The sequence below is a fragment of the Hyperoodon ampullatus genome, assembly GCF_949752795.1.
Source record: "Hyperoodon ampullatus genome assembly, chromosome: 17".
Classification (NCBI taxonomy): Eukaryota; Metazoa; Chordata; class Mammalia; order Artiodactyla; family Ziphiidae; genus Hyperoodon; species Hyperoodon ampullatus.
In genome coordinates this window covers 34,439,649-34,453,544 of record NC_136930.1, presented here as the reverse complement: position 1 = coordinate 34,453,544, position 13,896 = coordinate 34,439,649, and the positions used below count along the sequence as shown (strand labels likewise).

At 36.1% G+C, this 13,896-nt stretch overlaps 1 protein-coding gene across 1 annotated transcript in view; it reads right to left on the bottom strand.

Annotated features, from left to right (window-relative positions):
• Positions 1–241: 241 nt before the first annotated feature.
• SLC26A7 (solute carrier family 26 member 7) overlaps positions 242–13,896 on the bottom strand; it is a gene marked incomplete at both ends in the record, with an annotated part of 196,800 nt that continues 183,145 nt past the window's right edge. Inside the window, 4 exons of the mRNA XM_079722341.1 lie at positions 242–277; positions 1,354–1,457; positions 1,540–1,594; positions 6,779–6,879. Coding sequence (XP_079578467.1) covers positions 242–277; positions 1,354–1,457; positions 1,540–1,594; positions 6,779–6,879 — 296 coding nt within the window. The remainder of the gene's footprint in view (positions 278–1,353; positions 1,458–1,539; positions 1,595–6,778; positions 6,880–13,896) is intronic.

Below are 13,896 nucleotides of genomic sequence, written 5' to 3'. Positions count from 1 at the left end.
ATACTGATTTTTATAAAATAACTATACAATAACCTACAAAGTGAATTTGCTTACTAACAAAGATTAGATAGATTGTTGGCAAACCTTGAGCAGTGGTTATGTGGTTACTAAGTCACATCACACATATTTTAGTAGAGGTCATTTTTAGGATCTACACAACAAAAAATGTTGTGAAAATACTTGAGTGTGGCCTCTTCGAGGCAGTTGCTAAAGAAAAGAGCTGTACTGCAGCAAAAGAGTCTCAGATTTCACTGTGGTCACTGAGTTTGCTCAAATTCTGAAATAGAAGGGGAAGAAATTAGCAATTGCTACTTACTTAACCCTTAAGTTGATATCATAGTCAAAGAACAGTAGTAATGGAAGCAAGCTGTCCATCCAAGATAAGAAAGTGGATATTCTCTGAGGCATCAGAGTATACAAGTTTAAAGCTCCAGGTCCTAAGTCAGACTGCTGACTTTGAAATTGGCTCTACCACTTACAAATGGTATAACTTCCCTGGATCTCAGTTTCCTTATTTCTAAAAATAGGTTCAATAATAGTATCTACTTCATGAGGTCGTGGTAAATTTAGTGAAGTAACATAGGTAAAGCTCTTAGCACATTCCTGGAACATAATGAGCACACAGTGAATGTTAGGTATATAACAGTAGTAGCAGCAGCAGCAGCAGCAGTAATAGTAGTAGTAGAAATGATAATAATAATAATAATGTTATTATTATTATTTTGTAAATACATACTGTTCTAATTGCACATAATAAGAATGACTCACAGAGATAACAGATGCTGTTCTAGGGATAAGAAAAGGCCAAACAATTCAAAATCAAAGAAAAATTATGGGAACTCAAAGTTCTAGGAACAGTTCTAAAACTAACCATACAGCCCGGTATTGGAAGATAACTTTGACACTTCAAACCATGTGAGTGTTGGGCTCTGCAAATAGTATTTCCAAAGGTGGCAGTATGAGCTTAGAGTAAAGGGTATGAGAGCAGCAAAAAGCTATAAGGCTATATTTAGAGTTTTTGCATTTGACAGAGGTGGATTCCAATTCCCAGGATAGTGGATCCTGGAAGATGCATTTATTTTTATAAGCAAGCAGTTTGCACTTAATAGGTGATCACCAAATCCTCTAAGCAGTGATATTGTTGGAAGATCCAAATTATTAAACAGTTCATATCTTGTCCAAAAAAGGAATGAAAAAATTCCTTTACTTGTAGCAGAGGACTCTGAGGAGGGGCACATTTTAATAGTTTTTTAGATGTCAGTGGGATAATAGGCTAATATTAAAAATGCAAAACCCTTGCATTCTACATTCCAATTTTCTTATAATTCTGGCATGCAAACTTGCTCAACTCACCTTATTTAAGTGGATGTTACCTATTGCAGCAGATACTGATTCAAAAAAAATTGGTTTCTCTGAATCTAGGTTTCCCCAGTATTTCATTGCTTTTATCAAGGAAGCTATAAGGAAACAGAAGTGATATAAGGTTACATGGAGCAGCAGAAGGATTATGTCCAATGTTAGCCAAGGATACTCCCTTACCTGTACAATGGACTAATGATACATCCACACTCTTGTTCATGCAGTCCGTGTAAACCTGGAAGAATTAAAATAGTACACCCACAATTAATTCAGGATAGCTGGCAGGAAGGAATAAGATGAGCTTCAGAAGGCAGAATTTCTAGTAAAGAAAAAGCCAATGTTTATGATACCACACCACCAGAGGGTGGCATTGTAACACATTCAGGCATACTCTGACCCACTTCTAAAAGAGATGGTCTTAGCAAAGGAAGATGAACGCCAGCAAGGCATTTACCTTTTTTCTTTCTTTCTTTCCTTCTTTCTTTCTTTCTTTCCTTCCTTCCTTCCTTCTTTCTTTCTTTCTTCTTTTTTTTTTAATAGATCTTTATTGGAGTATAATTGCTTCACAATACTGTGTTAGTTTCTGTTGTATAACAACGTGAATCAGCTATATGTATACATATATCCCCATATCCCCTCCCTCTTGCATGTCCCTCTGACCCTCTCTATCTCACCCCTCTAGGTGGTCACAAAGCACGGAGCTGATCTCCTTGTGTTATGCTTCTGCTTCCCACTAGCTATCTATTTTACATTTGGTAGTGTATATATGTCGATGCTACTCTCACTTTGCCCCAGCTTCTCCTTCCCCCTCTGTGTCCTCAAGTCAATTCTCTATGTTTATGTCTTTATTCCTGCCCTGCCACTAGGTTCATCAGTGCCTTTTTTTTTTTTTTTTTTAGATTCCATATATATGCGTTAGATACAGTATTTGTTTTTCTATTTCTGACTTACTTCACTTTGTATGACAGACTCTAGGTCCATCCACCTCACTACAAATAACTCAATTTCATTTCTTTTTATGGCTGAGTAATATTCCATTGTGTATATGTGTCACATCTTCTTTATCCGTTCATCTGTCGATGGACATTTAGGTTGCTTCCATGTCCTGGCATTTACCTTTTATGTAACTAAATTTTGTTGTTTACATTTTCCATTTTATTTAATAAAAATAAAAACACCACCTTTCCTTCCCTATAAGAATGATATAAAATTGTTTTCAACTATCTTTATTGAAGGTCAAGGACCCATCTGTGAATATGATGAAATTGCTTACCTACTCTTACTTTAATATTTTACAACAATTTGTACATATTCATGGATTCTCTAAACCCCATCCATGGACAGTAAATTGAGAACCTCACTATAGTCAAAGCCAAGTTTGATAGCCCAACTTCCATTTTTATGGTCCACCAAGATGAGAGATCCTGACTAATTTTTGTGGCATACTGCAGGGTCCTGTCTTCTTTAAGTCCTAGAAAATCTCAAGTAGTAACAACCTTACTGAAGTCCCTGATCTTAAATTCACCCAGACCAAAGTCAGCTGACAAAACTCAGTAAATCCAGAAGTTTTAGTAACAGTAGGATGGATTTGGTTACATAATAGTAAAGTGTCATACATATAAAATGTAGAATGCTGCGTTTACAAAACATTTTAAGAGTATGCATGATACACCCAAAAATTTATCTTATATTCTTCCAGCAATAAGCAGTTATCTCTATGGTAGAAGAATTGTGGTATAATAGGAGACATCACTCTGAGCATAAATAAACAAGCAAATAAACAAATAAATAATACATGGTCTGGGACTTGCTATTGAATAAATGGCTCCTGTTTTTGTAAGTTAAAATGACAATTCAAAGTGACCTGTCAGTGTTTTACTTTTTCTTAATCTCAGTGAAGCACAAACACATTGCTATGGGTGGTTTATTGATGTTGATAAACATATTCTCTAGTTCACTAAGTAGAAGTGTCCTAAGTAGAAGAATATAGAACTCACTCCATTTTCTTCAACCTATAACTCTTAGGAGAATCTTCCTTATACCAAAGTGACTAAGAAAATAATCCAGGGAGTGTTTTGGGGAAGTAGGAAGACATGCATGGCTGAAAGACTCTGTGGCTCTTTAGTCTCGACCCTAGTTCAGGGTGGCAGGAACTAAGAAATAGTATTAGTTGCAGTGATATTATTTAAGAAATGACTTTTGCAAAATGAGAACAAATAGAAGCTAGCATTATTGAGTACTTACTAACTTCTAGAAACCTTTTTATATGCTTTATATACAATATGTCATTTCTAAGCTTCACAACAAATTAAAGTATTTCTACTTCCAGTTTACAAAAAAGCAAACAAATACTTAAACCAGATCCTAGAACTAGTTATGTGGCTAATATTTGGACCTATAATTTGTCTATATTTAAAGTTTATGGTCATAACATACATCATAATTTACTGTAACCATGATGAAATAAATTAAATAGTAGTAAGGAAACTAAAAATAACAAATTGATACAAAACTTCTGGTTTTATATATACAGAAGGGCAAATGTCATTTTCTGCCAATTTAAAAATAAAATGCATCAGTTGACTTATTCCTTCATTATGCTGTGTAGTATTTTAAAACCATTAAGATGAATTCTTAAAAGTTTCTTTCTCCCCATGCCCAAAACCTAGATTATTTGAATTCCTCTGAATTTTCAACCTTAGATCTTAAACTCACTGACAATAAGTAACCATTTCCTCCTCTTTACTAACTCTAAGTACTGATTTGCAATATCTAGAGAGGACAGCTAATAAATACTGGAGTATATTCAAAAACAAATTTTAAATACAATTAAACAAAAAATATACATACTGACGTTTCTCAGTAAAAGGACAATCTTAGTCTAGTGTTGCTCAAAACATAATCCTTGGACAAACTACATTGTTTAAAATGAATATTCCTGGGCCAGAACCAGGACTCAGAAAACTGCATTTTTCTCCTTCCGGTTTTATTGAGTTATAATTGGCATACATCACTGTATAAGTTTAAGGTACACAGCATAAGGATTTGACATACATACATCATTAAATGATGACCACAATAAGTTTGGTGAACATCCATCATCTAATATAGATACAAAATTAAAGAAATAGAAAAGGTATATTTCCTCTGATGAGAACTCTCAGGATTTACTCTCTCAACACCTTTCATATATAACATACAGCAGCGCTCATTCTACTTATCATGTTGTACCTACATCCCTAGTACTTTTTATCTTATAACCAGAAGCTTGTACCTTTTAACTGCCTTCATCCAATTCCCCCTCCCCTCACCCCTTGCCTCTGGTAACCATAAATCTGATCTCTTTTTCTATGAGTTTGTTTGTTTATTTGCTTTTGGAGTATAATTGACCAACAACACTGTGTTAGTTCCTGTTACATAACATAATGTTTCAAAATTTCTGTACATTTCAAAATGATCACTCCATCAAAAGGCTGCATCTTAAATAAGCTCCCCAGGTGATCCTTATACACATAGGTTTAACAGTGCTCTTCTAGACCTTCTCAACACAGTAAATAAAAGTGCTGAACACAAGAAGACCTCCAATGATGAGAGACTCTCTGTTTACAGTCAGGATTTATATGCAAGAAAAGTATTGAGGTTGAACCCTATGCCAATTGTGCGAAGTTTTTATGGTGAGCAACAAGAAATTAAAAGCATACTACACGTGGAAAAGGGTGATTTACCAAAAACAACCACTAGATTTAAGGCCTAGGATATTTAAAATTCAATTCTTTTGCATAATTTATTTCTTTTTTGAATATCTACTAAATCTGAAACAAAATCCCCCCCCCCATTTTTACAAAATGAATAAACTGAGATCCAGACAGGTTAGACAATTCTCCTAACACCTCCCAGAGGGTGTGATAGATCTGAGACTACACTCTGTCATATAGTAAGCTGCTTCTCTTCACATAGTCCCACCCCATCTTCACAGGAAAGCCAGACTGAAGTTGACCTTTGTATTACCTTGAGTTTGAAAGGTTGGACATTTCAAATTTAAAATATGAATGAATAGAGACTTATGCAACACCATGAGAAAGCAATCAAAATCTACAATGTGAGACCTTCTAAGGACTACTGGTTTTAACTCTTTAAAAGTCAATGTCAAATTTTGACTTCTGGCCATGAAGAGTAATTAATATAAAGACTATCCTATCCTCTGTAAGTAAGTAGACAAATGGAGAAAATATATAAATTGTTTTCCGGCAATGGGAACAGGCAGAAAAGGACTGAGTTCTCCGAAAGAAAGAAAACAAACGAGGTGAGCTCTCAGATCATCTCAGCGTTCTGCTGCAAAACAGTTTGTGGACCACGACATGATGAGGGGGCACCCAAGCAAAATGCAGCCACTTCACTGAGCTGAGAAGACAGAACTGGCATTCAGGAAGGACTGAGTGGGTGAAATTTATGGGAGAGAGTAATGGAAAGAAGGGAAATATGCAAGGAAAGAGCTCCAGAAATTGCCATAGGTTATGATTAAGTTTTTGGATGGATACAAAGCCTCACACAGCAGGAGACTCTATGAACCCAGGGTCAGAGAACCGCTGGGGAGCAAACAGCCAAAGGCGAGGTGAACCATGTTCCACACAGCAGAAGTTAATGGAGGACTGAGGAGAACTGAGAAATAGACATTGCTTGATCCTCAAGATCCTCCCTCATATTTAGGGTATTGAGGAGAGAATAAATGGAAATAAGAAAGGGAGTACATTCCTTGTTGACATAGTATTTACTCAAAAAAAAAGGAGGAAACAATTCCAGAAGTGTCTGAGTTTTACTTGAATTGGCAAAATTAGGTGTTCCATCTAACTAAATGGAGGCTTCAGTTTTAAAGAAATAAAACTTTTATTTTTTGCAACCAGGATCATGGAGACCCCATGGAGATCATGAGGTAGAGAACACCATTGTCTGAGAGAATGGAGAAAGACCCCTACACTGTGTATTATTTCAGAGACCAGGAATGGTTTCAGGTCAGACTGTACCCATCCACGATGTGAGAGACAACATCCTGCCATCATCAGGCCACTTGCTCATGGAGGGGACTTTTCTCCTTCTTTCTAGAAGCCTAGGAGCTGACTGCCCAGCATCTGCTATACCCATTACATCTCAAGTCTATGTTCTGTTCTAACACCCCACATGAATACCCACCTCTACTCCTCCCACGCCCTCCAGATTCACACACAGCTAGAAACTTCACGGTATCTCCTGAAAAGAAATCTACAGCAGTGGGAGTAATAAAGTCTATGCCCTTTGGGGAGAATGGGTGAGATGAGTATTGAAACAAGCAGGATCAAAACCCCAGAGCTGAGAGAGAGGTTGGTGAAACTCTGTTACTAAAGGGAAGGGAAAGAATCAGTCCAAACACAAGCTGTGCAAATACCTCAACAAGCATGGAGACTCCAGAATAGTCAGAAAAGGTCAATCCACTGCAATCTAGGATTAAATAACACTTCTGATTCAGGCAGGGCTGTGTTGCTTCTTCTGTAGGAGGAACAGAGTTGAGTTAGGGAGAATTCTTAGAGATTTTTACTGTTGATATTGTTGAACATTGGGAAGATTAACGGTGGCCTCGTGTTTAACAAGGTCAATTCCAAACACTTTTAATTTTTACATTTTTCAGTCAATTACTAATTATTTTTGAACTCTTTCATTTTTGAATATTCAAATGTTATCTCAGGTAATTATTACATAACTCAGATAGGAAGATGGGCTAACTTAATTACCAGTATCATTTCACAGATAAACAAACTGAAGCTCAGCAAGTTTAAAAGATTCTGAAAGGAGACCTGGCAAGTTAGTGCCAAACACAGCCCAGAATTGAGGCCACTAGACATCCTCAAAGTTCTCTTTGCACAATATCCCACATTTCTTTCATGTGTATGCCCAGAGGTAGAGCCCTATTTTGTGGTGTCTGAAGTTTATACAATTTTCGTGTCACACTAAGGAAAAGATTCCATCTTGGACCTTGTCCCTCAGACTTAGAAGCATTCTGTGTGAAGGGCCTGAAAATTAAGCTTCATTTTGTTCATAGTAACTCTGACTCTGAATGCACCTGGTGGGAATTTTGTTTTTAATTAGGAGTTCATGACCTCTTTTTCACTAATGTCCGCAGGGCCACAGTTTTCTTGTGTGAAATGACATATTTCTAAACAGTGACAGGCCACCACATCTGAGGTCCCTCTAAGGAGTGATAAGATCCTGAGAGCAAATCATGTAGGCCAAGATTCCCCCACCATTAGTAGGGAGAATTCAAATAAACTCCAATTCATTCATTATTATGAAATTCTCTGAAAATATAAATTTTAATGGGAATACTTCTGCTATTTAAAATGTCCATGGTTTTCCTCTATAGTGGCTACAGAAAAATTGGAATATGGTTGTTTCTCAATTAACATTGAAGGGAAGTATGAGGGAAAATGGGTATTTTTAAAAACTAAGAAATGCTACAAAGTAATTTTTAATGTATTTTAAGAGTGGTATTCAAGTATAGGATTTGTTTCCAAGTTTCATCTTTAGATGTATATTCATATTTATTAATAGAAATAATAACTATAGAGCATGAGTATGTTCAAGAAATTTTTTGAAATGAAGTGAACCATACAAATGTACAAGATCCTATCCCTTTCTTCTAGGAGTTTATCCTTGAGTGTCAAGGATAATATTGGTAAATAACACATGATTAAAAATGAAAGAGAATGGAAATTTAAAAGAGGAAGAAGTCTCTTTGGAGCAATCAGGGAAGGCTTCACACAAAAGTAAGCTTGAAGGGTATGTTTACTTCCAAAAAGTAGAAACAGGATGGAGTTATAAGCATTCTAATCATATGGACAGCTTTAATTAAACACTAATGATAGTCTGAGATCTCAAAATTTTCCTGCTCCCAGTCAATCAATATTTATTGGGGGCCTACCTCATGCCAGGCACTCTAGTAGTGCCTTCTGTTTCCCTTTTTCTCCCATGAGAAGGAGGGCTGAGGGTAAGTATAGATTCAAGCTATGATACTGGCTCAAAATGGTAAATTAGAAACTCAAACAAAATGAAAAGTGACCACAACTTAGCTCTTCCACTGACCACTCGGTAGTAACAATTATAATTCAATATTTGCCTAACTAAAATAGGACCTAGCCCTATTATGCCAAGGCTCTTATTTATAGATTCAGATATAATGTGTCCTGCTCACTATCAGAGGTTGGAGAGAGAGTTTAAGAATACAGGAAAAATAAAAATATGTATCCTAAGCAAAGATAAACAGTGGAATGTTGATTGGTATTTATTCCTTTTATCTCCTAGTCTCACAAACACACACACACATGCACACACATACATACACATATAGGTTGGCACTACATTAATTAGTTTAGAGATACATTTATTCCACCTTATAGAATTACAGAGGCAGAATTACTAGATCAATATTAAAAAATTTGTTAAGACATTTGGCCAATTATTTGTTTGTGATATGTATTTCCTTGCAAATTTTTTATGATTTATAAATATATTTTTATACAATTTGGAAATATTTTATTGAATTTTCAGAGTATAAGAATCTATAACAATTAAATATCAGATAAGCTTTCCTACAAAAGTTCAATAATTCACAAGATAAACATACATAAAAAATATATAATGGATTAGATATTTCCTTACAAAGTTAGATATAAAAAACTTTAGTAAGACTAATCGTTTGCAGTGTACCATGGAGTTCAAAATTTGAAGGGTTTGTATGCAAGTCTCCTAAATATATCTGGTTTAGAAAATAAACTGTATATGATTTTTTAAAAGACATTTCAGACCAGCTCTGTTTACATCTTTTAAGAACATCAATAGTGTACATATCTTTTCAAGCTCTATGTTTAATGAAAACATATTTATACCATGGAAATTGGCAAGTGCAACAAATCAGTGCTTTCCCACCATCCCATGCCATAACCTCCACCCCAAGAGTTGTTTGTCAAAGACTTACCAGCACATCACTATGTAAATCTGTGTACTCTTGTTAAACAAAGAAAATTATCAGTAATGTTTAAAAATTCAATGGCTTGGATTAATTAAATAACTGAAACCTCTGACATATTTAGCAATAGATCTTAAAATGACAGTGATGTTCTACACACAGCCTGCTGTCTCCACCTCCATCTTGAGTTAAGATGCTGTGCAACTGCTTTGAGCTAGAAACTCTGGTCTGAAGGTGCTGGGTTTGAGCTCTGTGCACACTGCACCCTATGAGCCAGTGAAACTAGACTAAGTGCAAAACAAAAGAAAAAAGAAAAGTGGCCTGGAACTGTACCAGCAATATTTTCAAGGTCCTCCTGTATACAATTTGATGAGTTTAGACATATGCAAACACTCATGAAAACATCACCATGATAAAGCTGAAGGTGTCGTTACTGTGATCTGTGGGATGATTCTGCACATGAGCCGGTATTTCTCTTTCCTCTCATCAGACTTGGAGCCGTGTGGCTGGCAGGGTCTTGGTGCTCCAGCCGGGTGTCAGCTCTGTGTCTCTGAGGTGGGAGAGCTGAGTTCAGGACATTGGTCTACTGAGACGTCCCAGCTCCATGTAATATCAACCAAAGAAAACTCTCACAGAAATCTCCATCTCAACCCTAAAACCCAGATCCACTCAGCAAACTGTAAGCTACAGCGCTGGACAACCTATGCCAAACCACTAGCAAGACAGAAACACAAATCCACCTATTAGCAGAGAGGCTGCCTAAAATCATAATAAGGTCACAGACACTCCCAAAAAAGCCACCAGACACAGTCCTGCCCACCAGAAAGACAAGATCCAGCCACATCCACCAGAACACAGGCATTAGTACCCTCCAGCAGGAAGCCTACACAACCCACTGAACAAACCATAGCCACCAGAGGTAAAGACCAAAAACAATGGGAACTACGAATGTGCAGCCTGTGGAAAGGAGACACCAAACACAGTAAGTTAATCAAAATGCAAACACAGAGAAACACACAGCAGATGAAGAAACAAGGTAAAAACACACCAGAAAAATAAATAAATAAATAAATAAATAAATAAATAAATAAATGAGGAAATAGGCAGTATTCCTGAGAAAGAATTCAGAGTAATGATAGTAAAGATGATTCAAAATCTTGTAAATAGAATGGAGAAAACACAAGAAACGTTTAACAAGGACTTATAGAACTAAGAGAAAACAGAAAACGATGAACAACACAATAAATGAAATTAAAAATTCTCTAGAAGTAATCAACAGCAGAATAACTGAAGCAGAAGAACGGAAAAGTGACCTGGAAGATAAAAAAAAAAATGGAAATAACTATTGCAGAGCAGAATAAAGAGAAAAGAATGAAAAGAATTGAGGACAGTCTTAGAGACTTCTGGGACAACATTAAATGCACCAACATTCGAATTATAGGGTTTCCAGAAGAAAAAGAGTAAAAGAAAGACTCTGAGAAAATATTTCAAGATATTATAGTTGAAAATTTCCCTAACATGGGAAAGGAGATAGTCAATCAAGTCCAGGAGGCACAGAGAGTCCCATACAGGATAAATGCAAGGGAAAACACACCAAGACACATATTGATCAAACTATCAAAAATTAAATACAGGGCTTCCCTGGTGGTGCAGTGGTTGAGAGTCCGCCTGCCGACGCAGGGGACGTGGGTTCGTGCCCCGGTCTGGGAAGATCTCACATGTCATGGAGCGGTTGGGACCGTGAGCCATGGCCACTGAGCCTGCACGTCTGGAGCCTGTGCTCTGCAATAGGAGAGGCCACAACAGTGAGAGGCCTGTGTACCGCAAAATAAATAAATAAATAAATACAAAGAAAAAATATTAAAAGCAGCAAGAGCAAAAACCAAATAACATACAGGGGAATCCCCATAAGGTTAACAGCAGACCTTACAGCAGAAACTCTGCAAGCCAGAGGGAGTGCCAGGACATATTTAAAGTGATGAAAGGGAAAAATATACAACCAAGATTACTCTACCCATCAAGGATCTCATTCAGGTTTGATGGAAAAATTAAAAGCTTTACAGACAAGCAAAAGATAAGAGGAATCAGCACAACCAAACCAGCTTTAAAACAATTGTTAAAAGAACTTCTCTAGGCAGGAAACACAAGAGAGGGAAAAGACCTACAATAACAAACCCAAAACAATTAAAAAATGGTAATAGGAATATACATATCGATAATTACCTTAAATGTAAATGGATAAAATCCTCCCACCAAAAGACAGAGGCTGGCTGAATGGACACAAAAATAAGACCCATATATATGCTGTCTACAAGAGGCCCACTTCAGACTAGGGATGCATACATCCTGAAAGTGAGGGGATGGAAAAAGATATTCCATGCAAATGGAAAATCAAAAGAAAGCTGGAGTAGCAACACTCATATCTGACAAAATAGACTTTAAAATAAAGACTATTACAAGAGACATAGCAGGACACTACATAATGATCAAGGGATCAATCCAGGAAGAAGATATAACAATTGTAAATATTTATGCACCCAACATAGAAGCACCTCAATACGTAAAGCAAATGTTAACAGCCATAAAAGGGGAAATCGACAGTAACATAATCATAGTAGGGGACCTTAACACCCCACTTTCACCAATGGACACATCATCCAAAATGCAAATAAATACGGAAACACAAGCTTTAAATGATACATTAAACAAGATGGACTTAATTGATATTTATAGGACATTCCATGCAAAAACAACAGAATACGCTTTCTTCTCACGTGCTCATGGAACATTCTCCAGGATAGATCATATCTTGGGTCACAAATCAAGCCTTGGTAAATTTAAGAAAATTGAAATTCTATCAAGTATACTTTCTGACCACAATGCTATAAGACTAGATACCAATTACAGGAAAACATATGTAAATAATACAAACACATGGAGGCTAAATAATACACTATGTAATAACCAAGAGATCACTGAAGAAAACAAAGAGTAAATTAAAAAAAAAGCTAGAAACAAATGACAATGAAAACACACAGATCCAAAACCTATGGGATGCAGCAAAAGCAGTTCTAAGAGGGAAATTTATAGCATTACAATCCTACCTCAAGAAACAAGAAACATCTCAAATAAAAAAACCTAACATTACACCTAGAGAAATTAGAGGAAGAAGAAGAACAACAACAACAACAAAAAACCCCCCAAAGTTGGCAGAAGGAGGAAATCATAAAGAACAGATCAGAAATAAATGAAAAAGAAATGAAGGAAACCATAACAAAGATCAATAAAACTAAAAGCTGGTTCTTTGAGAAGATAAATAAAATTGATAAACCATTAGCCAGACTCATCAAGAAAAAAAAAAAGGGGGAGAAGACTCAAACCAATAGAATTTGAAATGAAAAAGGAGAAGTAACAACTGATACTGCAGAAATACCAATGATCATGAGAGATTACTACAAGCAACTATATGCCAATAAAATGGACAACCTGGAAGAAATGGACAATTACTTAGAAAAGCACAACTTCTGAGTGTGTACCAGGAAGAAATAGAAAATATGAACAGACCAATCACAAGCACTGAAATTTAAACTGTGATTAAAAATTTTCCAACAAAAGAAAACCTAGGACAAGATGGCTTCACAGGTGAATTCTCTTAAGCATTTAGAGAAGCACTAACACTTATCCTTCTCAAATCTTCCAAAATATAGCAGAGGGAGGAACACTCCCAAACTCATTCTACAATGCCACCATCACCCTGATACCAAAACCGGACAAAGATGTCACAAAGAAAGAAAACGACAGGCCAATATCACTGATGAACATAGATGCAAAATTCCTCAAGAAAATACTAGCAAACAGAATCCAACAGCACACTAAAAGGATGATAAACCATGATCAACTGCAGTTTATCCCAGGAATGCAATGATTCTTCACTATATGCAAATCGATCAATGTGATACACCATAGTAACAAACTGGAGGAGAAGAACCATATGATTGTCTCAGTAGATGGAGAAAAAACTTTTGACAATATTCAACACCTGTTTATAATAAAAACCTCTGGAAAGTAGGCAAAGATGGAACTTACCTCAACATAATAAAGGCCATATATGCCAAACCACAGCCAACCTTGTTCTCAATGGTGAAAAATTGAAAACACTTCCTCCAAGATCAGGAATAAGACAAGTGTGTCCATTCTCACTACTATTATTCAACATAGTTTTGGAAGTTTTAGCCACACCCATCAGAGAAGAAAAAAGAAATAAAAGAAATCCAAAGCAGAAAAGAAGTAAAGCTGTCACTGTTTGCAGATGACATGATACTATACATAGAGAATCCTAAAGGTGATACCAGAAAACTTCTAGAGCTAATCAATGAATTTGGTAAAGTAACAGGATACAATGGTAATGTACAGAAATCTCTTGCATTCCTATACATTAATGATGAAAAATCTGAAAGATAAATTAAAGAAACGTTCCCATTTACCACTGCAACAAACAGAATAAAATACCTAGTAATAAACCTACCTAAGGAGACAAAAGACCT